At 56.1% G+C, this 24929-nt stretch overlaps 1 protein-coding gene across 1 annotated transcript in view; it reads right to left on the reverse strand.

The window, feature by feature from the left end:
• The window catches only part of CFAP46 (cilia and flagella associated protein 46), an 84378-nt gene that overhangs the window by 52484 nt on the left and 6965 nt on the right, over positions 1 to 24929 (reverse strand). Inside the window, exons 9-22 of the mRNA XM_068549113.1 lie at positions 22453 to 22552; positions 16490 to 16588; positions 14478 to 14668; positions 10745 to 10973; positions 10463 to 10583; positions 9402 to 9525; positions 9061 to 9191; positions 8395 to 8522; positions 7246 to 7379; positions 5792 to 6004; positions 4302 to 4467; positions 3443 to 3592; positions 2472 to 2579; positions 1788 to 1954 (exon numbers count right to left, since the gene is read on the reverse strand). Coding sequence (XP_068405214.1) covers positions 1788 to 1954; positions 2472 to 2579; positions 3443 to 3592; positions 4302 to 4467; positions 5792 to 6004; positions 7246 to 7379; positions 8395 to 8522; positions 9061 to 9191; positions 9402 to 9525; positions 10463 to 10583; positions 10745 to 10973; positions 14478 to 14668; positions 16490 to 16588; positions 22453 to 22552 — 2061 coding nt within the window. The remainder of the gene's footprint in view (positions 1 to 1787; positions 1955 to 2471; positions 2580 to 3442; positions 3593 to 4301; positions 4468 to 5791; positions 6005 to 7245; positions 7380 to 8394; positions 8523 to 9060; positions 9192 to 9401; positions 9526 to 10462; positions 10584 to 10744; positions 10974 to 14477; positions 14669 to 16489; positions 16589 to 22452; positions 22553 to 24929) is intronic.

Raw genomic sequence — 24929 nt, forward strand, 5'->3', positions numbered from 1 at the left:
GGAATATCAATAAACACCATGATAATGTCTGTGTTTTTCACTGAAGAGGCAAGCTATTACCTTTGTTATCTCCTGGCATTTCCAACTGGCTTTTCTCCCTCCCTCCTTTACCACAATACCTGTAAACTCTCCGCAACACTGGGTCCTCCTTTGGCCCTGCCTGCACCCCCAGGGCCCTCCCCTACATCCTTGCAGTGCAGCTCGGCACCTTTTCTGGATTGCATCTCCATTTTCAGCATCCAACATCTTTCTCTTTTCTGGGTTACTCCCTTGTTTTTCTGGAGTGTATCCTCAATTAACTTTCTAAAAACAGGTGTGTGACAAATACATTTTCTAGGTCCTCATCTGTTTAAAAGTAGCTTTCTTTACCGGGATGCTTGAAAGTTTGGGTGAGTTAGAATTACATGTTGAAAACTACTTCCACTTAGAACGTCCCACTTTCTTTTAGCTTCTAGTGATAGTTTCTGAGAAGACTGTTGAGTTTCTATTTCCTTCTTCTTTTTCTTTTCTTCTAAATGCTGTAGGATAGTCTCCTTATCTGCTGTGACCTGATGATCCCATGATGTATCTGGATGTGAGTATCTCTTCATTCTTCTCGCCGGTCATTTGGTGGGAGGGTCAATCGTGAGATGGTGTCCTCTGCTCAGGGAAGCTCCTGCGTTCCACTCCTTTCTTAAGAACGCTTTCTTCCCTCTTTCTGGAATTCCAATAATTGGGTGTAGGACCTCCTATTGTTTCTTCTGGCTTTTCTGAGCCTCAGCCTCTGCCTGCCTTGGTTTCCTTGCTCCCGGTTGGGGCACCGCAGCCCCTGCCCAGGAGCCGCTGCAGGGACAGATGAGGTGCGGGTGGGGGGGCCTCCACGGGAGCTCTGAGCAGCCTGTGGCCTTGGCTGCGTGCAGGGCAGGTGACCACAGCTTGGGTCGTGGTCACTCGTCAGCCCCCAAACACCCACGGGGGTGTCCCACGCAGGCCCCAGAGCAGCCGCTACGATATGGCGGCCGCGCTCCCGCACCTGGCCCCGGGGTCCTGACCGAGGGAGGCTCAGGCCCCCACTCCTATCACCCAGAGGCAGGAGGCCAGGCCTCCTGGGATCCGGCCTCGAGCGGCCAGCTTGGCTGTGCGGCCACGATGGGCGTCTTCCTGGCCTGGGGGCCGGGATCCCGTCTTTCAGGAAATAGACTCAGAAGTAAGGCAAAGAGAAGAGCCTCAAGGGAAACAGTCTTTACAGCAGAAATACTTACAACAGAAACAAATTTAAAAGAGCCTCATGTTCAGGAAAGAGGGAAGGATCAGGAGCCCCGATTACTGGTGAGCTGAGTGGGGCCCGGGGCACAGGACCAAGTGGCCTGGCGCGTCTGCGGCCGTCCGGGGGCCCTGGAGAGCCGCCGCCAGCAGCGCTCAGGCGGAGAGGAGCCAGTGGCAGGGGGGATATTTTCCTTTCACTGAAATCACCCTTCAATTACTTCCGAATTTATTTGGCCTCCTAAGTCGCCTGCTCAAAACTACTTTCAACAAAGCTGCCTGCCTGTGGGGAGCGGCCGATGGTTGAGCCTTGAGGCCCTTTCCGCCTCTGTGCCCCCGTCACGCCCACAGCTGGCGAGGCTCGTGGGGCCTCGGGATCCTGCTGAACACGGCTCCCCAGGGGCTGCAGCTGAGGCGTCGCCCCGGCCGACGCGGGGCTGGCGGGGCGGCTACAGGGCCGAGCGGGTGAGGCTGCGGGCCCCCCCGGTGGGCTCGGAGGAGGCAGTGCACCGCAGGGACACAGGTCGGGCGCTGGGGTGACTCACGGACTGCAGGCCTGCAGGTGCTTCATGCCTATCTGGATGGCCTTCTGCGAGCAGGCCATGGTGGCCTCGTGGTCCCGGGCCACGTAGGTGAAGTGGGCCAGCCGCGTCAGGGTCTGCACCTCCACAAGGGGATCCGACCAGCTGCACTCCGAGGCCATCTTCACCAGCTGCCGGCGGCGGGGAGAGAAGCGTCTGTGAGTGGGGGGCGTCTCTGCTGCCAGCTCACGGCTGACATCACATGGACGGGTCCAGTGGTCACCCGGCCTAGGCTGAGTCACCTGCGAGGTTGAGGCTCCAGCTGCCAACTGCGGCCAAGCCTGGGTGGGGCTGGCGGGTTGGGGACAAACGTCCCAGTGTCCACACCGCGTTCCTGCCACACGGGCAGCCCTGCCCTCTGACGAGCCAGGAGGCCAGGCTCAGGGGCCCTGAGGGGACCGCGCGGCTCTGTTGGGAGCGCTGTGCTGAGAACGCGGCAGGGCCTCTGGCCACCTGGGGCTCCTTGTCTCGACAGCGGGATTCGAATAAGCACCTCGAGCTGGGGAGCCTTGTCGGGGCACAGCCCCTGGAATGCCTACCAGGCGCCTAGTGACACCTACGTGGGCCAAGGGGGAGGAAGGCGACTTCTGGGGGGAGGTGACAATGGGGGGGACCGGGACACCTGTGGGGTGAGGGAGCGACAGCTACCTGAGCCAAGGGGGGCACAGTGAAGTCCATGAGGCCCAGCCCGTTGCAGGAGTACATCTCCAGAGCAACGAGGACTCTGGTCACCGAGTTGATGTCCTCGTTGGTGCTCTGGTGGGAAGGGAGTGCAGAGGGCCCGTCAGCCCGGGGGCTGGAGGATCTGGACTACGCGGGAAGCGACCCTGTGAAACATCAGCTCTGTGGCAACGATCGGAGCTATTTGTGTAACTGTTTGTCTCCACGTTACCTCCTCACGTAATGAAGAGGAGTAGGCGCTGCAGCCCCTAGGGCGGCCCGGCGGCTGGCTGACCCGGCCCGAGGGGGAGGGCAGGTGGCCAGGCACGGCGGGCGGCCCTCTGCCTGGAGGCCCCTCCCCTGGTCCTGCTCCACCCCGTGCTCACTCCTGACAGGCTCAGATGCCCCTCCCTGACGGTCCCCGCCTTGCCAGCCTCACCTCCCACCTGAGCCACGTGTCCTGGCCCCAGCTGGGGCCCCGGGGAACCTCCCACTGGTCTCCATCCACGGCCCACGTCTGCAGGAGCAGAAGCCGTGGGGCTGGCCCTGCCCCCTCCCCTCTGGGCCCCTGGTGGCTCCCCTGCCCCCTCACCCCGACGGCCTTGCGTTCACAGCTCAGGTGGCCCGTGGGGCCCTGCCAGGGAGGTGCCCCCCTCTGGCCTAGACGCACCTCCAGATAAAGCCACAGCGAGGTGTCACCGAGGGTGGACAGCACCCCCAGAGGCCCAGCGGCTCCTGGTGGACAGTTAGAACCATGGCCAGTCGGCTGGAGGAACGAGGGCATGTTCCAGCGGCCAGGCGGGCAGAGGAGGCCTCGTGCCCCATCTCTCGGGGGTCGGGCTCGGCAAGGACGGACCCTCCCGAAGGGAAGCCCTGCTTCCGCAGCCCCGCAGCCCTGTCCCCCAGGCTGCTCGCCCTCAGGTGGGGAAGGCGTCAGCAGGGGCGCCCCCGGCCGGCACCTGCTCGTCCGTGCCCAGGCGCGGCCCGATCTGCTGCTGCAGCAGCTGCTTGGCCTTCACCCACGTGGCAACGAGCTGCTGCCGGGCGCTGACGGGCACCGCCTCCTCAGGCACCGTCCCGCTGGTCAGGCTCAGGGCGAACTCGCAGACCTGAAACGGCGGTGTCCTTGTTCGTGACACCTGAATCCAAACAGGGAACCCGAGCCAAGACCCAAAGCTGCAGAAACAAGCAGACCTGGCTCTTGGTCCAGAAGGGAAGGTGGCCCAAACACGCACTAGTCCTGGGGCTGAGGCACAGCCTCAGGAGGAAGGAGGCACTGCTCTCGGCCACACTGGGGGCAGCCGCAGGCTCTGCACGTCCCTCAGACTCACTACAGAACTCACTTTCTCTCACGTGTACTAGGAGTGGGTGATGGGTCATCAGATGCCTGTCAACACCCATCAGCATCCCTCCTCCTTGACTGGGATGACCACCACACAGTCCACGTCACCGGGAGATGCAATCAGGGGACAAACAACCCCACCCGGTCACCGTGGAGCCGTCCGTATCCCTGGTCTGTGCCTCTTTTATTCGATGTTGTGGCTTTCCTGTTCTGAACAGGCACTGGTCCTATTTTTCTGGCCTTATGTCCACATTTTTCCGAGCTCTGGGCCTTGCAGGGATGTCCCCACCACTGACACCCAGGTGTCCTCGTCTTGTTTCCTTGCTTTTAGAGAAAGCGTGTCCCCCACCCCGCGCCCCATTTCCGGGCAGTTGAGAATGGCTGCAGCTTCCCTTCCTCAACTGCTCTCCCACTGACGCCTGCACTGACCGGGGTCTGCCACCCCCCGGCTCCGATCCCCCCCGCGGGCGCGGCACCTCCACTGCGGTCCTGACTTCAGAGGCGGCCTCGGGGTCCAGCGGCGTGTGCAGTGGGTGTGCGCGTGCTTGTCTTCTAGACTTCTCCGGCGGCGGGGCTGGGATCCAGGCGGCGATCAGGCCTCGCGCCAGGGTGCCGCAGAGCATTGCCAGCAGTTCCAAGTCTCTGGAAGAGAAGCAGGTCCGGGCCAGGCCGTCCCCGGGAGGAAGCCGTGGTGACGGGACTGCCTGCGGTGGAGGCTTGTCCCCCACCAGGCGGCCTTCACGCCTGGGAGACACCTGTGCCAGGTGGGCTGGACTCCTCAGGGGGTCCCGCGGGGCCTGGACAGAAAGGCCCACCGGGCCACCGTGCCCGCTGCCGGGCCGTCCAGCAGGCCCTCCACTGGGCGACGGATGGAGTGGGCTTGGACCAGAACCTCCCTGCTTCTTCCTGAAACGTCTCAGCACCAAAACATTTAAAACCGTCAAATGCGGTCTGACCTGTGTCTACGACAGAGACACGGACACCCGCCTAGAAGGAGAGGTGCTCCCGCAACCCCTACGGTCCTGGGGACCCTGCCAGGGCCTCGCGCCCAGAGGAGAGGTGAGGGCACTGGCAGGCCCGTCCTCCACGGCTGCTCCGTCCTGTTCGCAGCGTAAAAATCCCCATGTGCACACGTAGCCGCGTCCTGACTCACTCAAGCCTTTCTGCTTCGGGATCTGGCGACAAACTTTAAATTTGAGTGTTAAGACTAAAAGCCCAACCAACAAAAAACACAAAGAGGGCTTCAAAAAGTCGTCCTCATTAGGTAAAGGTCTGACCTGACTTGATGCTCATTAGGTAAAGGTCTGACCTGACTTGACGCTCATTAGGTAAAGGTCTGACCTCACTTGACGCTCATTAGGTAAAGGTCTGACCTGACTTGATGCTCATTAGGTACAGGTCTGACCTGACTTGATGCTCATTAGGTACAGGTCTGACCTGACTTGACGCTCATTAGGTAAAGGTCTGACCTGACTTGACGCTTTCACATTTCTAACTTCGGGGAGTGAGAACATCGGTCTCCCAAGAGTCCACACCACCTGGATATGAAAACTCGTGGACACTGATTTTCAACCCGCCCCAAGCCAGACCAAGGTCGGTTTCCACCCGTTCCTACGAGACTCGGGCCTCAGCCATCCTCCCTCAGAATCGTGCTGTTTGAAACAAGAGTGTGACAGGCTGGGAACCCGCGTGGCAGTGATGTTGCTGGGAATCCGTGTGCGGGCCCGAGGGCGCCTGACCACCTCATCCATCCCCACACGTTGCCTTGCGGCTTAGACAGGGTGAGTATCTTGCTCGGGGTGCACGGCCAGTACACAGAGGCCCTGTCACTGCTAGGCGCTAGGTGAGGGTGGCCCCGCACGCCCCACCCCACAGCTCCCGGCCCGATCCCAGGGTCTCTGGCAGGGGCAGGATGGGGCCCTCCTGGGAAGCCAGGATGCACACAGCGACCGCCAGCCTCACCCACCCGCTGTGGCCCACGGCCTTGACGGTGCCCAGGAGGTGGTACAAGGCGTCCACGAGCTCCCTCTGCCGCCCAGCTGTGAGGAGGTGCTGGTTATGATTCAGGACGTAGACCACGGCGTTCTGCACGATCCACGCCTCCTGTAGCTTCTGCCCGATGTCGGCCGAGCGCAGCCAGCTGTTCATGGCGTACTGCGACAGGCCCTCTATCCAGGTCCTACAGAAGGCGTGCGTCAGGCTCTCCCTGGGATCAAGACCCTTCCCAAACCAGCACCAAGACACCAGTGTGAAGCCGTCCTGAGAGCCCAGGGGTCAGAGAGTTGCCCTGCTGGGGGCTGCCCGCCGCTCCCGCTGAAGGACCCGGCCTGCCCGGCTCCTCCCGCCTCCACCCCATCCGCCTGGCTTTCCCATCTCCCTGCTGGACGCCCCTCACTCCGCCCCTCCCCGGCCGACGACGGACCCCTGCCAGCCCGGCTCTGCACCTGCCTGTGCCCAGTCTCCCCGGCCCAGCGCACCCAGGCTGCCCTCCTCCGTCCACATGGACGCCATGTGGATGCCAGCGCCTGGCAAGCCCTTTCTCTAAAGGGCCAGACAGTTAGTACCCTGGGCTTCGACAGCTACATGGAGTCTCCGTTGTGTGTTTTTCGCTATTTAATTTCATAAACTTAAAAACCATCAAAACCACTGTTAGCTCATGGGCTGTACAAAAGCGGTGGTCAGGTGTGGCCTGGGCCCTCCTCCAGGCGTCAGGAGTCCGGCCCCAGACGGGAGCAGCAGCGGCCCCTGGGGAAGGCCCCGGGCTGCGCTCTCACAGGCGACGTAAAACACCAAGACAAACCCCATCTGCACAAAGTCAGGGCCCTCCTTCTTGTGCCTCTCGTGGGCAGAGGGAGTCCGGCGGCGTCCCCGACTCCCTCCACGGCAGGCGGGTGTGAGGGCCCGTCCACCGGGTGCAACAAACAGGAAAGTAGGTCCCTCTCCACATTCAGCGGGAAGCAGCCAACAGCCTTGGCTCCTGCGACACCGCGATGCGGACATTCACTCCCCACCGTGTTCACCTCTCAAATACTTAATTTTAGATGAAACAACGGCTAAAAACTGTGGTTGTTTCCACAGCACCTCGGTTTCATGATTGAACCGCACTCGGCATCTCACGTGGGCAAGTCTCTGGGGGGGTTCCCTGTGGACCCTCTCTCCGTTCACATACTTCCCGGGACCGTGTCCCACGGCCAGCCCCGACTACCGCTTCCCTCCGCGGACACCAACTCCCTCACGTCTCGTTTCCACCGATGACGAGGAAGACCAACCACAGCGAGCAACGACGTGAGCTAGGGAGCCGCGCGGGACAGCCGGCCGCTTCCCTCGCACGTCTGGGCGCGGCCCCCGTCCCGGCCTGTGCCCCCGCGCCACACACGAGCGGTGCCAGGCGCAAAGGACGCGTCCCCGCGGCTCCCCTACCGGTACGTGATCCACTCGGCGTTGTCCTCTGGGGACTCGGGCGTGTAGCCCACCGGGTGCTGACTCAGGTCGTCGGGGGGCGTGGGACGGTCATTTAGCTGCACGCCCTCCGATCGCAGCAGGTGGACGGTGGCCTGCAGAGGAAGTGAGTGGAGTGGAGGAGAGGTCCCGGGAGCACAGACCCAGCGCGATGCCCCCAGGGCCTTCCCGGCCCCTGGGTCCTCCCCGCCTGCAGCGACACTTCCCCCGCCCCACGCCGTTGCTTCACCCGTACGCGCGGCATCTCAGAGAGAGACGGGCTCCTTTCGAGAGCACAGCCTGAGCCCCCAGGGACACAAACGTCCCCTCGTCACACCTCAGGCGCCCACGGCATCCCGGTCCCCGTCCCTCCACGGCTGTGCACTGAAGCCCTGCAGGCTGACAGGACCAAGGATGGGGGGCAGGTGGCCTTGCCTGCCTCCCAGGGGTGATGCCGGCTCCATCCCTGGCTCCGCGGTCACCTGCCCCCAGCTCTCAGCATGGCCTGGCCCTCAGGAGGCGCTCAGCAAACCCTCACTGAATGAGCCGGGGAGTTCTGGCCGGGTTACCCCATCGACCCCCAAAATAAACAACCTCAAATGGCCTCGAGAATCCCAAAGTTACAAAGTATCACCAAAATCACCACCACGTGCAGGTGCAGGGATCCCAGTGCCAGCTCGGACCCAGCCCAGCCACCTGGCCGAGGCTGGGGTCTCTGCATGCTCACTGCAGGGGGCGGTAGCGACCCCAGGTCGTGCTGAGGGGGATGGTCCCCGGCAGCCTTCAGCGGCCCCTGAGGCGATGGGGTCAGAACACACGCCCCTCCCTTACCACGGGGTCAAAGTGCTTTTGAAGCTATTCCCATGCAGAGGGCACTCCCAAATCCAGCAACCATCAGCCTGCAGTACCTATGTCACCGTGGATTCACAATTCAAACATGACTTCTAAGGAAAATTAACATCTACACCCCTTATGATACGTTCTGATTTATATTTTTCTCCCAGAGAGTCTCCCAAGAACCCGGGAAAACTTCCCTAAAGGACAGGCTCCTTCGGGAGCAGGGCTGGAGTACAAGGGTCACGTCCGTGCAGAGGTGACACGGAGGCCGAGGGGCCGTGGGCAGGGACGCACCTCAGCGTTGATGAACCCCACCTCCGCGAACTTGCGCAGCAGGCTGGGGGACGCCTGCCTCTGCAGGGTGGCGTCCGACTGGCCCGAGGAGTCCTGCCCCGCGCCATCCTCACCCTTTTTCTTCTTCCCTGGAAAGAGCAGAGCCGCAGGATGCTCGGAACCCGAACAGCCTTTCAGAGAACGCGGCGCAGGCCCGGTGTGGCGGCGGGGTCTCTGCGAGGTGGCACTGTGCCCAGGAGGGGCTGGCAGAAACCTCCCAAGCGCAGGGGCCCCACGGGGTGGCGAGGTGTCCCCAAAGCCAGCTCGGCCACGGCCAATCTCCCGCCGATTCCCTGACAGCTGGGCTCTTGGTTCTGTTTGCGCAGTTCTGCCCCTCGAGAAGCCCCGGCCCCGCCCCCAACACCCACGCTCCGGGCCTCCTGGGACTGCCCGCAGGTCCCCCCATCCTCACCGTCCGCAAGACCAACCTCTTCCAGGGACCTGCAGGCCGGACTCGTGCAGACCCAGCGCTGACGGGGGGAGCCGGCCCAGGCCCACCCTCCGCCCGCAGGCCCCCCGCCTGCAGCCCTGGGTCCCCTCGCTGAGCCCCCGCGGGCCCCGCAGCGAACCCAGGTCGCCTGGGGAGACCCCGCCGGTGCGGGCGCCCAGCGGTGGCCCGGGGCCTACCTCGCTTGAGCCTCGCCTGCCGCTGCACCTTGCCGACGTCATACACGAGGCAGAAGCGGCTGGCCGTCCGGCACACGTCCCACACGCCCTGCTTCCGGGCCACCGTGGCCAGCTCGGCCCAGATCTGTACCCTGCACAGGTGCGCCATGAGCTCTGTGCTCGGGAGAACCGGCGCAGCGCTCCTGCCGCGAGCCCAACGGACGCCCCAGCCCGGACGCGGGGCGGCGGGAAGACCCGCGGGGGTGCTGCCCGGGGCCAGGCGAGGGGGTGGGCAGCGGTCCGGTGCCCCCGCCGCGACGACCCAGAAGCCCCCGCACGCCCCCCGGCCACTGCCCGCTCACCTCTCCTTGTCGTTCCGGCCCCGCAGGCGCCGCACGTGCCCCGCGGCCTCGTCCACGCTGAGGGAGTGGTGCCGCGCCTTCGCGTACAGGTGGGTGAAGCGGCCCCGCTTTTTCCCGGTGGAAACTGAGGGTGGACAGCGGGACGGGGCAGTGACGCGGCGGGTCTCGGGTCAGGGCACGTTCCCGCAACCCCAGCGCGCAGGACTCTGGACGGGTGTGGTGGCGCCTCCCGGGCGTCTTTTGACCTTTTCATGAAGATTAGGTCCTGCTAGCCGTGCCTCTGTGGGAGAGGGGCGCCGGGCACCAGGGGCAGCTGGTGCGCAGAACGACCCCCCTCTGCACCCGCCGGGGCGGCCCCGAGAGCCCCCACCCGCGCCCAGCACAGTGGCGGCCTTCAGCAGCCGACTGGCGGAGACCTCGCGGAAGGCCCCCGCCTGGCCGGTTGCTCCTGCCCGGCCCCTTGCCGAGTGAAACGCACCAAGAGAGCCCGAGCGTGTCCGGGGCGACTGCCCACCGGGCCCGTGCCCCTCACACCCGGCAGGACGAGAAGGAAGCACGGGGTGGCACTGCCACGTCCCGGGCAGGGTGACAACAGGACGTGGTGACGTGCGGCGGCCACAGAGACAGCACAAGGTCCGTGGCCCACCGAGGCCAAGGGTCACATCCTAGAGCCGTCCCCCAGTTCCCATCCCAGATGGGAACCGCACCGAAACGAGGACCCAACACAGCCATAAATAAATAAATAAATAAATAAATTTAAAAAAAAAAAAAAAAGGGGGAAATTGGACACAGAGAGAAACGGGTGCAGAGGCAAGCCAGCCGTGCAGGCCTGGGAGACAGGCCCAGGCAGCCCTTCCCTCCAGCCCCTCCGTCTCAGGCTTCGGGCCTCCAGGCTGTGTGATGGCGAACGCTGCTGTGTGAGCCTCCCCCTGCGCCACGGGAGGTGCTCTGTCGCGCAGAGTGGGGACCCGAGGCTGCACACCAGCACCTGAGGCCCGTGCGGGCGGAGGTCGAGGGCGGGGGGGGTTCAGGCGTGTGTGCGCTGCTGAGAGCCTGCACACCTCTGGCCTCGTTCTCGCTGTCGAGCACGATCTGGAAGGTGTCAGGGGCCAGGGCCAGGCCCGCGTTCACCAGCAGCGCCCGCTTCTTGCGCACACCGTCCTCGGGCATCGCCTTCTTCGCCTGCGAAGGGGAGACGGCGTGATGAGCGCTCGCGTCGTCCAGAGCAGCACTGCTGCCCATCTCTCCCGAGCGCTCCTGGCCTGACGGGGCCCCGCCCAGGACGCCTGCCCTCCCCAGGCGCAGAGGCCGCAGGGCCCAGGTCCGGGGGTGGGGGGGCGCACCTGCTCAATGGCCAAGGTGGCCTTGTCCTCGGCGCGCTCGGGGACCTGGTACAGCGTGGCGCAGAGCTGCAGGCGGTTGAAGGCCATCTTGAGCTCGTCCTGGTGGAGGTCCAGGGTGTCCAGGAGCATGGCCTTCTTCAGGTGCGCCATGGCGGCCTCCAGCCGGCCCTCATCCTCCTCAATGTACGCCATCTCCATGTGCACTTGGCAACGGAACAGGACCATGAGGCTGGGGGGACAGACAGCATTACACGAGCCCGGCCGGGCTGCCGTGCGACGCCCCCCGGCGTCTGGCTTTCCAGCCCAGCCTTCCCTCAGGGACCCACGGAGGACCAAGAGGAGGTCCCTGCAGACCACAGGAGACCCCAGAGCCCACTGGTGCGCCAGGGCCGAGGAGCAGCGGCTGGGCCCAGCCAGGCTCCACGCTACAGAGACCGGCTGTGACACGAAAGCCAGGTGGCGGGCTCAGCAAACACGGGGCGCCCGACGCTGCATCTCGTCCAGCACCCCGGGAGGCTCTTGGCGTAGCCAAGCAAGTGAATTTAGTACAACCGAAGCCCAGGCTTCGCCTCAGGGGATGGGCCCTCTCGGCCCTGCTCTGAGTTCTCTCCGTCTCGTCGGCCGAAGCACACACACCCCTGCTCAGAACGCCTCCCGTGGACCCGTGGGCCCTGCCTGGCGTTTGCCCCTGCTGCTGCCTGCTGGAGGCTCCTGGGCTGGGCGGGGCTGCAGACGGCCGTGTCTAAGACGGTAATACAGTCTCCTCAAAGCCTTTCATCCGCAGCACGCAGAGCCCCGCGCCACGCCTCCACCTTGGACGCGAGCATCAGAGAAGCCAACAAATTTGGTCGAATTAAAGTTCTAGGGGACCCACGAGCCGACCCTCAGCCACGACAAGGCATGAGCGTCACACGCTAGGCCTCTGACCTCAGGGAAGAGGATGCAGTGCCCACGGCGCCTGGAGGCTGGCGCTCTGCTGCTCGGGGGGCAGGAGTGGCGGGCAGGAGAGGGCACCTGGTTGATGCCAAGCATGAGGTCTGCGCTCCCGTGAGGGAACCAGGTTCCACGGACTCTGCCTGGAAGTCTGGACAGCAGCCAGTAAAGGGGCACTTCCTTCTGTCTTGAGGCAGGGGAAGAGGAGGCCCACAAAATGGGAGCTGGACCAGCACCGAACTGTGTGCTCTGGGCAGCCTGACCTTGAATCCATAATGCGAGACTCATTCAGGGCTGGACCACCCGAGGAGCGAGCTGAGGCAAGCCGACACCACACAGAGAGGTCTACACAGAGGCACAGCCCTGGTCAGGAACAACCTGCCAGGCAGAGAGGTCTACACAGCAGAAAAGCCAGCATCAGGAACAACCTGCCAGGCGGAGAGGTCTACACAGCGGAACAGCCCTGGCCGGGAACAACCTGCCAGGCAGAGAGGTCTACACAGCGGAACAGCCCTGGCCAGGAACAATCTGCCAGGCAGAGAGGTCTACACAGCGGAACAGCCCTGGCCAGGAACAACTTGCCAGGCGGAGAGGTCTACACAGCGGAACAGCCCTGGCCGGGAACAACCTGCCAGGCGGAGAGGTCTACACAGCGGAACAGCCCTGGCCGGGAACAACCTGCCAGGCGGAGAGGTCTACACAGCGGAACAGCCCTGGCCGGGAACAACCTGCCAGGCGGAGAGGTCTACACAGCGGAACAGCCCTGGCCGGGAACAACCTGCCAGGCGGAGAGGTCTACACAGCGGAACAGCCCTGGCCAGGAACAACCTGCCAGGCGGAGAGGTCTACACAGCGGAACAGCCAGCATCAGGAACAACCTGGTAAACCATTGGCTCAAGGAAGCCACGGAGATGACGGTGAGTAAGCACAGCAGATTCGAATGAGAGACTCCGTCCCTGCCAAAACAGGATGAATGGGGCCAGATGAAAAGGACTTAGAAATGAGTAATTTTCAGAGTTCCTTCTGCTTCCAACTGTGATTAAGTCTCTGCCATGAGTAGCCACTGTAAAGCTGGACCAAACACAGCACTGGGTGTGGGCAGCACGAGCCTGGGGTCCCTGGAGGCGGGACAACACTCCAGTTAAAAGGCAGAGATTATCATACTAGACAGAAAGAAGTGAGACCAACAGCAGACTACATGCTTTTAAAAGCTGTGCTCTACACTTTAAATTGAAAGATCCACAGAGGATGAGAATTGAAAGGATGGAAAAAGAAACGCTTCAGACGGGCCCAGGTGGTTTCACTGGATTCTATCAAACATTTAAGGAAGACAACACTAATATTGCACAAACTCCTTCAGAAAGCAAAGGAGAAAGAATCCTTCCCACCTTCCCAATTCATTTAATAAATTCAGCATGACCTTGATGTCAAAACTTGACAAAGACATTACAAAAGAAGAAAATCACAGGCCAACGTCCTCATGAACCTACACGTAAAAATCTTTAACAACACACTGACATATGTCAGGACCATGCAGAGAATGCAAGGTTGGTTCACCACTCAAAATTCAATCAGCGTAATTCACCACATTAAAGAACAAAAGAGAAAAGTCATAGACCTTTTAATAGATGCAGAAGAAACATTAGACAGCACTCAACACCCACCCATGATTAAAAAACAACACAGCAAAGGGACATTAACAATGTGTGTACTCTATTGTGTGCAATTGTATCTCAATAAAGTTAATCAGAAAAAGAACTGTCAGAGAAAAAGAGGGCAACTAGAAAACATTATTTTTAAAAATCAGGCAAATATGAAAATAAACTAAAAGGATATTTTGGAAGGAATAGTCATTAAAATTTTAAAATATAGGCTAAAGAAAGGAAGGAAAATTAGAGAATTTGTAAAATAAAAGAGTACTAATGGCCTGGAGGAAATCTGTCAGAATTCAGCGTGTCACACATGGGGGGTGGGGCCATGAGTGTGGAAGGTTCGCTGGGGGGTGGGGGAGGGTCGGGAGCTGGGCTAGGAGCCCGTCATACATCCCCATGGGATTCCAGAGGGAGAAACTATTTTTAAAATGGGTAAAAATCCCAGATTTGAAGAGAGATGCAACTCTTCACAGCCAAGACCCCCAGGTGCCGGCAGGAAATGAACCGTACTGGAGACCCTGGGGACCCCCCTTGCCCACCCTCAGGCTGACAACCAGGCCCCTGGCTCGCCTGCCGAGACCCCTGCTCCGAGGGCTCAAGTAGGTGATGAAACCCAACCTTAATTAATCACAGGAGCAGACGGGGCAGGGCAGCCCGCCCCTCTGCCCCTTCCTGCGGCTGCACCCCCCTCCTGGGTGACCCTCCACACCTCTTCTCTGCCCACACACCAAGTCCCCGCCTCCCAGCCCCCTTGTCTGCCGGGGACCATCTGCAGCATCCCCATGGGCTGCGACCCCCAGCCTGGGGGCCTCACCGACTCACCGCCCACCCCACCTTCCCTCCTGCGCCTGTGCCCACAGGCCCTGTGCCCTGCCATCCCCCTGCCACGCAGCCCAGGACCCTCTCGACCTCAGATGGGCGCCGCCTGGGTGCCCCCCAGCCTCCCCCCGCAAGGCCCTGCCCCCCGCACTCCAGACGCACCTCCCCCACGGGCTGCCGGCCTCTCGAGCTGGCACTTCTGCGGGGAGCCGGGGAGTCCTCCTGCCCTTCCTGCCCACTTCTTGGGAAAATGAGTTGGACGTCGTCCTTACCCCAAGGGTCTCCCGCCCGTTTGTCCCCCTCCCGGGGGAACAGCCCAGGGCCGCCACCTGTCCACCTTCTCCAGGACCTCCGCGATGGCGGTCAGCGACTTCCGCAGATGGCACCGCAGGTCGTGCTGCAGCAGCGGGAGGCATGTGCCCCACTGCGTGGCGCACACCACGTGGATGACCCGCGGGTCGCCCAGGCGCACAGCTCGCTGGAGCACCGTGTCCAGTCTCCGTACTATATTCAGCTGGGTCTGCACAAAGGACAGAGGCCCATGTGTGAGGCTGGGGGCCAACGCGCACCACAGGGCAAGCCAGGGCAGCCCTGGCCGACCCTGAGCCCAGGAGGCCGCAGGTGGGGCCCGGGCCCACAGTCTGAGTCTGTCAGTGGAAATGGCCTGCGTGATTTTTTCTAGAAGGGCCCGGCTTAGAACGGGCTCTGCACCCTCTGGGTGTGTCTCTCCTCTGTGAGCCCATCTGGGCGAGGCTGCTGATCTCCTGGCCCTGTATATTTATGGGGCCCACGCCCAGTTACGTCCACTACCCAGTGAACAGCTCCTGCAGTCTGTGCCCCACACGCCCTGCCCAGCAGACAGGCGCTGGCCGGCCTCAGCCTGTGCAAGGGGCCTCACCAGCTCCACGCCTCCCTCAGCGCCCACCAGGGCTGCCCGGGCTCCCAAGCTCAGCCATGTCCACGGGCCCTGGCTTCTGGCACCTGGGGGCCTCCCCTCGTGCTGCTTCCAGGCCACAGGGACCAGCGCAGGCTTGGGGTTCAGACCCGGTGCCTCCTGGCTGCCAAGATTCATCCATCAAAGTCTCATGAACCGGTGCCCCTGAAGGGCCCCTGGCCCGAGGTCCGAAGCCGACAAAGGCAGAGGGACACAGCCGTGCAGTCCCAGCGCCACCACCTGCCAGCAGCAGCACACGGTCCACAGGTAGCCCACGACCTCCCTCGAGAAGGTCAACGCCGGCAGGGGCAGCCACCTGGGCAAGGCCAAAGGGAACACGCACATGCCCCAGGTGGCCTCGAACTGGCGGAGCCCCGGCCCAGCGGCTCGTCCTCTGGCAGAGCTCACAGCGCCGACGCTGCCTCTCCCGCTCCCCCCGGGCCAGGCGGGGACGTGGGGCAGGACAGCCCGGCTACAGGGCTCCAGAGAGGGTCCCAGGAGCTGAGCCAGGGAGCGGACACCTGGGCCCCAAAGAAATGCCAGCCGCCATCATTCTGCTTCAGTGTATTTTGGTTCCCTTTTTTCAGCTGCAGGATTCTTATTAAAGAACGTAAATGACCGCTGGACTCCTCTTCTGGCGGTGGCTGCTGGACCAGCTCTGACTGCATTACACAGGACGCTGAGCTCACGTGGTCTGTCACCAGGCTGCCGCACGCCAACTCCTCAGAGAGACAGCTGCCTCCTCACTAAGTACCAGTGGAATATTCTAGACAAGTCAGGGGTTTCCAAAGGGGGCAGCGAGGGAGGAACGCTCGTGGGGGTCCTCTGGACCTGCCCTCCCCCCTCCCGGGGTCCCCCCTCCCCCAGCCCCTGTGATGACCTCACCACTTCACTGGAGGCCCTCTGTTTCCCAAGTCCAGCGAGGCCGACAGCCCCGCACTAGAGCCGGGGCAACGTCTGCCTTCCTGGACCTGAGTCAGGATGGCAAAGGGCTCTCATGGGGACTCAGCGTTCACCAATGGCAAGCGTTATCAGTGTGCTGGGGTGGGCCACTCCACACAGGCCGCAGGAGGGCTTGGCCAGAGGACGGTCTCACCCCAGCCCCCGGCCCAGAGAATGGGCTGCATGAACCCAGACGTCCGCCAGGCCAAGGTGGCCCTGGGAGCCGTGGGGGACCCAGCTCCGTGCCGCGGAGGAGGACGGCAGCCGGCCTCGGCAGCTGAGGGCCACCCAGGCCCCTGGAGCTCCTGCCAGCGAGGCCACAGTCGCGGGTGGGAAACCAGGGCACAGGGGGCTGGCCCGTGCCTGTCAGGTCTCCCCCCCAAACCTGGCACCAGTCAAGTCACAGGGTCCAGGGAACCTGCACAACAGTTCAGCATCTGCTGCGGCTCCTAGTCGAGGACTTACCTCCACAGCCTCTCGGGTGTAGATTTTAATTTTATTTGCAAGTCTTACAGCTTCCAATTCATACTCCAGGCATTCGATTTCAATTAGCTTCCCAGGATCCTGCGGGGCACAGGAGTTGTTGTGTAAGATGGAGAGTTTTAACGAACGCGATCATGCACATTCATTAACTTCAAAGACCATTTAAAAATATAACTCGTGTACTAGGTAGAAATTCAACAAATAAAAATTAGATAATACAAATATATATAAGAAAAACTTAAAATGTTTCCAAAAGATGCAAAGATTTAAATGAGAAAGCTAGAAAAAAATTGTTTTTCACCTTTGATAGTTAATTTCACTGGACACAGAACTTTGAAATAACTACACCAACTTCAGACAAACGCTCTGTTATGAAATTTGGCCAGCAATTTCTTTCATTGAATCCCTGTCGGGTTTGGACGGGGCGTCCTGCTGGAGGCGGCGGGGCAGCAGGGGCCTGGGATTTGCTGGGTGGGTGGCTGGGGCACACTTAACGTTTACAAACTGCTCAACTGTTTTCCCAAGGGGTTGCCGTTTCCCATCCCACTCCTGGCCATCTGGGACAGTCAGCCTCCAGTCTAGCCATCTACTAGGTGTGTGCTTGTGAGATAACAGCTCACAAAGTTTCCTCTTATTTTTTTTCTCTTAACGTTTTTCCCAGAAGTTTTATCATTTTAACTCTCACATTTTGGTTTATGATGCATTTTGAGTTAATTTCTGTCCACGGTATGAAGTGCAGGCCGACGCTCACTTTCTCGCGTGTGGTTGTTTCCTTATCCGGTACCATTCGGGGACAAGATGCTCTGTCACCCACCGGAAGCCTCTGCACCTCATCCAAGCTGGAGGCCCCGAGTTTGCGGGTCTCTTTCTGGACCCTGTCCTGTCCCTCAGTCTCTGTGAGTCTCCACGTCAAGGCCACCCTGTCTTAACCACGGTGCCTTTATTATCAGGTCGTGCTCATCTTCTGACATTGTTCTGCTTTTTCAAAGCTGCTTTTAGCAAGCTGCTTTTAGCTATTCTAGATCCTTTGCATTTCCACATAAATTTTATACTCAGTTTGTCAATTTTTGAAACACTCCCGCCGGGACTTTGATTGAATTGCATTGAATGTACAGTTCAATCTGGAGAAAATTGACATCTTAACAATATTGAGTCTTTTGATCCATGTTATTATCTTTGATTTAAATAGCCAATTATCTTTTCAAGAGATTTACATATTTTTCAGCCTCTCTGTGACGCATGTGGCTCCCCTTGCTGGTCCTCTTCACTATTTGTGTGGATCCAGATTTCCACCTGGCATCATTTTCCTTCTGCTTGAAAAAGTCCTTTAAAATTTCTTGCAGTGTAAGTCAGACTCTTTAAGATTTTGTATATTTTAATAAATACTTATTTGCCTCTGATTTTCAAAGATATTTTCTCTGAGTGTAGATTTTTTAGGTTGATAGTTTTTTAAAATTTTTAAAAAATATTTCAAGGATGTTGATCTTATGTCTTTTGGCTTGTATAATTTCCTACAGAAAGCCTGCTGTCATTCTTCTCTCTGTTCCTCAGTATATAATTTCCTGTGCTTTACAGACGATTAAATTTAGAATTTTGAGCCATTATTTCTTAAAATATTTTTTCCTGTTCCCTCCTTTCTCTATTCTTCAGGGACTCCGATTACATACACATTAGTCTGCTTGCAGTCGTCCCAAGCTCACTCATGTTCCCTAGATCCTCCTTAGTGTTTCTCCTTTCTGTTTCATTTTGGATAGTTTGCATTACTATGCCTTCGAAAGTTTGCTAATCTTTTTTTCTGAAATGTCTACTCTGCTTTATTTTTATGTAAAAATTTTAATTTAGGTATAACTGACAAATAAAATTGTATATATTTAAAGAGTAAATGTGTAAAGTGTAAAAGCGTATACATTGTGGAATGATTCCCATAATCAAATGAATTAATTCATCCATCACCTCACATTGTTGTTTTGTTTTCTTTTTGGTGAGAATGCTTAAGATCTTTCTTACCAAATTTCAAGTATACTCTACAGAATTATGAACTATAGTCACCACGCTGTACATTAGATCCTCAAAACGTTTTCATCTTAAAGCTGAAAGTTTGTCCCCTTTGATCAGCACCTCCCCACTTCCTGCACCCCCAGGCCCTGGCAACCACCATGCTATTCTGTTTCTCTGTCTGGCTTCTTTCACTGAGCATAATGCTCTCCATATTCATCCACACTGTCACAAATGGCAGGATGTCCTTTCTCATGGCTGAATAACACTGCATTACACACACACACACAATTTTCTTTATCCATTCATCCATCAACAGACACTTAGGTTGTTTCCACATCTTGCTTTTGTGAATAATGCTGCAGTGAACATGGGGGTGTAGGTATCTCTTTGAGATCCTGATTTCATTTCCTTTGGACATACACACAGAAGTGGGATTGCTAGATCATATGGTAGTTCTATTTTTAATTTTTCAAAGAACTTCCCTACTGTTTTCCATAATAGCTGTTATCAATTTACATTCCCAACAACAGAACACAAGGGTTCCCTTTTCTCCACATCCTCACCAACACTTGTTATCTCGTCTTTTTGATAACAGCCATTCTAACAGGTGTGGGGTGATACTCACTGAGGTTTTGATTTTATCTCCCTGATGATGTTGAGCACCTTTTCATGTACGATTTGAGTATCTTCTTTGGAAAAATGTCTATTCAGGTCCTTAGCCCATTGTTTCCCATTGGATGATGATGATTTCCTACTGATGTATGAGTTCCCTATATATTTTAGATATTAAATCCTTATCAGATATATGATTTGCAAATATTTTTCTCCTATGCCATAGGTTGCCTTTTCATTGTGTTGTTTCCTTTGCTGTGCAGACACTTTTTAGTTTGATGTAGTCCTACTTGTTTACTTTTGCTTTTGTTGTCATATTCAAAAAATCATTGCCCAGACCAATGTCAATAAGTTTTTGCCCTATGTATTCATATAGGAGTTTTATGATTTCAGGTCTTAAAGTCTGTAGTCCATTTAATTTTTGTGAGTGGTGAAAGGTAGGGGTCCAATTTCATTCATCTGCATGTGGCCATTCAGTTTTCCCAGCACCATTTAACGGTGTCCTTTCCCTATGGTGTTTTCTTGTTGCCCTTGTCAAAGATTAGTTGACATTATGTGTGTGGCCTTATTTCTGGGCTCTCAATTCTGTTCCATTGGTCTGTGTGTCTACTTTTGTACCAGTACCATATGTTTTGATTACTATGGCTTTGCGTATAGTTGGAAATAAGGAAGTGTGATGCCTCCAGTTTTGTTCTTCTTTCTCAAGAGTGCTTTGGCTCTTCTGTGGTTCCATACAATTTTTTTTTCTATTTCTTGAGAAATATCATTGGAATTGTAATAAGGATTGCATTGAATCTGTCAGTGATTTTGGGTAGTATAGACATTTTAACAATTTTCATTCTTGCAATCCAAGAATATGGGATATCTTTCCATTCTTTGTGTCTTCTTCAATTTCTTTCATCAATGTCTTCTAGTTTTCAGTGCACAAGTCTTTCAATTCTTTGGTTAAATATACTCTTAAGTCTTTTACTGTTTTTGATGCTATTGTAAATGGAATTGTTTTTGTAATTTCTCTCTCAGATAGTTCATTTTTAGTGAACAGAAACATAACCGATTTTTGGATGATGATTTTGAATCCTGCAACTTAACTGAATTTGCTCATTAGTTCTAATGGTTTTTGGTGGGGTCTTTAGAGTTTCCTCTGTATAAACAGGTTATGCCAAACGCAAACAGGGACGCATTTACTTCTTCCTTTCTGATTTGGATGACTTTTCTTTTTCTTGTCTGACTGTTGTGGCTAGAACTTCCAGTACTTTGTTGCACAGAAGTGGCAAGAGTGGGCAACCTTGTTTTATTCTTGGTATTAGAAGAAAAGCTTTTAGTCTTTCACCATTGAATATGTTAGCTGGGGGCTTGTCGTATGTGGTCTTTGTTACGTGGAGGTACATTCCTTCTATACCCAATTTGTTGAGAGTTTTTATCATGACAGGATGTTGAATCTTGTCAAATGCTTTTCCTGCATCTATTAAGATGATTGTATATTTACCCTTCATTCTGTTAATGTGATATATCGCATTTATTGATTTGCCTATGTTAAACCATCCTTTCAACCTCAGGATAAATCTCACTGATCATGGTGTTTGATCTTTACAATGTTCTGCTGAATTCAATTTGCTAGTATTTTGTTGAGGATTTTTGCATCTGTGTTCATCTGTGATATTGGCCTGTAATTTTCTTTTCTTATAGTGTCTTTGTCTGGTTTGGTATCAGGGTAATTCTCACCCTGTGAACTGAATTGGGGAGTGTTCCTTTCTCTTCAATTTTTTGGAAGAATTTTTGAAGGATTAGCATTAATTCTTCTTCAAATGTTTGGTAGAATTCACCAGTGAAGTCATCTTGTCCTTGTTGGGAGACTTTTTGATTACTGATACAATCTCCTTACCCATTGGTCTATTCAGATTTTCTATTTCTCCATGATTCAGTCTTGGTAGGTTGTATGCTTCTGGGAATTTATCCATTTCCTATAGGTTACCCATCTTCCTGGCATATAATTGTTCACAGTAGTCTCTATGATCCTTTGTATGTCTGTGTTATCAGTTGTAATGTCTCCTCTTTCATTTCTGATTCTGAGCCTTCTCTTTTTTTCCTAGTCTAGCTGTTTGTCAATTTTGTTTATTTTTTTCAAAAAACCAGCTGTTAGTTTCAATGATCTTTTCTATTTGTTTTCTGGTCTCTATTTCATTTGTTTTTTGCTGTGATCTTTGTTATTTCCTTCCTTCTGCTAACTTTGGGCTTTGTTCTGTTCTTTTGGGTTTTTTTTTTTTTAGTTCCTTGAGGTATAAATATAGGTCATTTATTTGAAATCTTTCTTTTTTCTTATTGTAGGTGTTTTTGGCTATGAACTTCCCTCTTAGGACTGCTTTTGCTATATTCTATAAGTTTTGGTATGTTGTGTTTCCATTGTCCTATGTTTCAAAATCTTTTTTCCCTTTTGATTTCTTCTTTGTTCAGGAGTATGTTGTTTAATTTCCACACTTGTGTGAATTTCTAGCTTTCCTCCTGTTGCTGATTTCTGGTGTCACACCATTGTGGTCAGAAAATCATCTTAAATTTGTTGAGACTTGTTTTATGATCTAACACAGGGGTCCCCAACCCTCGGTCTGTGGACCGGTACCAGTCCACAGCCTGTTAGGAACCAGGCCGCACAGCTGGAGGTGAGCGGCGGGCGAGCGAGCAAAGCGTCACCTGCCGCTCCCCAGCGCTCGCATTACCGCCTGAACAACCCCCACCCACCATCCATGGAAGAACTGTCTTCCTCGAAACTGGTCCCTGGTGCCCAAAAGGTTGGGTACCGCTGATCTAATATATGATCTGTCCTGGAGAATGTTCCATGTGTGCTTGAGAAGAATGTGTATTTTCCTCCATTGAATGGAATGTTCTACAGATGTCTATTAGGCTCATTTTGTCTAAAGTGTAGTTCAAGCTCAATACATACTTATTGATCTTCTGTCTGGATGATCTATCCATGTTGAAAGTGGGGTATTAAAGATTCCTATATTGTTGCATTGCTGTCTATTTCTGCTTTCAGATTTGTTAGTATTTGCTTAATATATTTAGGTGCTCCGATGTTGGATGCATATACATGTACAATTGTTATATTCTCTTGACAAATTGATTCATTTATCATTAATGATATTATTGATGCAAAACTGCAAAAATCACATCATCTCAACTGTATGAATTGCACTTTAAAAAGCCTGAAAGGAATTTACCAACACAACAACTTAGGCCCTCCTGGTGAGGGGCTTTTGAATTCCTTTCCCGTTTTGTTTGTTTGCCTCTCATGCCCAGGTCCCAGCGAGCGGGGGTGGTGCCCCCAGCCCCTGACCACCTACTTTGCTGTCCATCTTCTTCAAGTCTGAGAGGCAGTCAGAGGCGATCTCCCCACATGTCAAGATCAGAGAAAGATGAGCTAATTCAAAAAGCAAAAGAATTCTGGAAACAGAAACAAAACAGCATCGGGTCAATAGGAGACAACAAGAAACACCCACCTGTGGGTAGAATAAGCCTTCAGCTGTCACTCACGGGAGGCAGGAATAAAATGGAAGAGAAGAGAAATCCTGTGGTGAGGGTCCCTAAGCCCAGCCCCCTCTGGCCCTGACACAGGATGTGGAGGGACTTCCACTGCCTCAGGACAGGTGCAGGCGCAGCCTGATGAGGGGCTGTGAGCCCTGGGCATCACCACTTGAGCCCTTGGTAGGGGGCAGGGGCGACAAGAGACAGACACGCATTTCCTCGGGGCCGGCTCTTCCTATCCCGTGACCAGAGCACTCACAGTCACCAATCGCCAATCGGGGTCTTTGTGGAAATCAGCAGGTCGATGCTAAAACGTGTATGGAAATGCAAAGGACCTAGGCTATCCTAAGCAACTCTGAAAAAGAACAAGTCAGAGGACTAAACTGCCTGATTTTAAGACTTAATATAAACCTGCAGGAATCAAGGCAGTGGTTCTGGTGGGAGATGGGCCAGGCTTCTCAGCCTGACACCATCACGTCTTGATGAGGCAATTCTCTGCTGGGTGGGGACCCGTCCTGCACACGGTGGAGTGTTTAGCAGCACCCCTGGTCACCAGCAACCGTGGCCACCAGCAGCATCCCCAGACATGCCAGCCTCCCTTGGGGATAAGCCAACACCCCCCTGCTCTTTCCGAGGCAGGCGTCACAATCTGAGTGTGGCCGGACCACACGGACTGCACTTTGTCAGCTCCTCTCAGGCCCGCAGCCCCACCCCGCCCCCTTCTAGTGACCGCGACCCAACTTCCGCCCACTCACAAGGAATGCGCCCCCGCCAGAGGAGCCCCGGCAACGCTAACGCTTGCCTTCACCTGACATGAAAACTGAAGAGTGCCCTGTGCTGCCAGTGGTCACGGGACCCCCAGGGGAGGGAAACCCTCGGTCCCACTTGGTAGCCAGGTGCCATTTTTAGCTCTGGCCCCTTTAAGTCCTCCTTTAAGTCCCCTGTGCCCCTTTCGGTGGCTCGGAGCACAGCTGCGATGCCTCTGGATTGTCGTCCGCAGACCGTTCCTGCCTGTGTGTCAGTCCCCACGATGAACTTCCTAACTGTACTTTATGGAGCTGCTGCTTCGTTTTTCAGTCTCAAAGACACTTCTCAGGCAGGAGAATATTGTCCAGTATCTCCGCCTCCCGACTCACCCCGGAAGCAAGCAGCTTGTCCGCTGTTAATAGGCACCCTCCCTTCTCCCTTCACTGGGGTGGGTGCGGGTCCCTGCCCTCCGCCCCGACCCGTGCAGCCCGGACCTCCAAGGGCCCTGGCGGGGCCTCCAGAATGACAGCCCCTCTGGCCTCCCCGAGCTCCGGCCGCCTGGGCCTGTTGTGCAGGGAAGAAGGGAGAACCCACAAAGGGAGCCATCACTGATTTTCAGTCCTGTTTTGGTCTTAAACTCACAGAACTTTTATTTCTACCCAGAATTCCAGATACAGAAGCCCAGGGGCCCCTCACAGACGGCTGGAGCCTCGGGGCTGAGGAAGGACCTGACCCCACAGACAGCATCTCCAAGCGGCTGAGCCCGTGACCCTGGGCAGCAGGGGACACGCCCCTTCCAGGCCTGGGAGCAGCAACTGGGCTGAGCACTCGGGAAGCTGCATCACAAGCCACTCAGCCGGCCTCTGAGCCACAACACAGTAAACTGGCAACGGCGAAGCCACAGACCCACGGGCGGGGGGAGAGGGGGCGTGTGGCGGGCGCAGGCACAGAGGCCCGGGGTCAGGAGCAGGGGCGCAGCTGGCTCCGTGCGGGCCACACGCCAGGGCTCCTGGGGGAGCCGGGTCAGTGCCCACCGACCGGGCTGCTGGGCCAGGTGTGTGGGGACTCCCTGACGGTCTAAATGGAGCCTGGTCCAGGATGGTGGGGGATGAACGTCAGCTCAAATTATTCTTATCTTAAATAAAACACACCTGGGGACTTGCCTGGTGGTGCAGTGGTTAGGAATCTGCCTGCCAATGCAGGGGACACGGGTTTGCGCCCTGGTCCCGGAAGATCCCACATGCCGCGGAGCAACTAAGCCCGTGCGCCACAACTACTGAATGAAGCCCGCGCGCCTAGAGCCCAGGCTCCGCGACAAGAGAAGCCACCGCAATGAGAAGCCCACGCGCAGCAACAAAGACCCAATGCAGCCAAAAATAAATAAATAAAATAAAAATAAAACACATCTGTACATCAAAAATTGTTTTAAAAGACCTAAAAGGTAAACATACTGACACAATTGATAATTATACTGCAACTGGAGGGCTCAAATTTTGAAACAGAAAAAGCTTTTGCAAGTCCTTAGTAAAATGATTTACAACCTCCTTTT

Source organism: Eschrichtius robustus, chromosome 7, assembly GCF_028021215.1.
Source record: "Eschrichtius robustus isolate mEscRob2 chromosome 7, mEscRob2.pri, whole genome shotgun sequence".
In the NCBI taxonomy this organism is placed as follows: Eukaryota; Metazoa; Chordata; class Mammalia; order Artiodactyla; family Eschrichtiidae; genus Eschrichtius; species Eschrichtius robustus.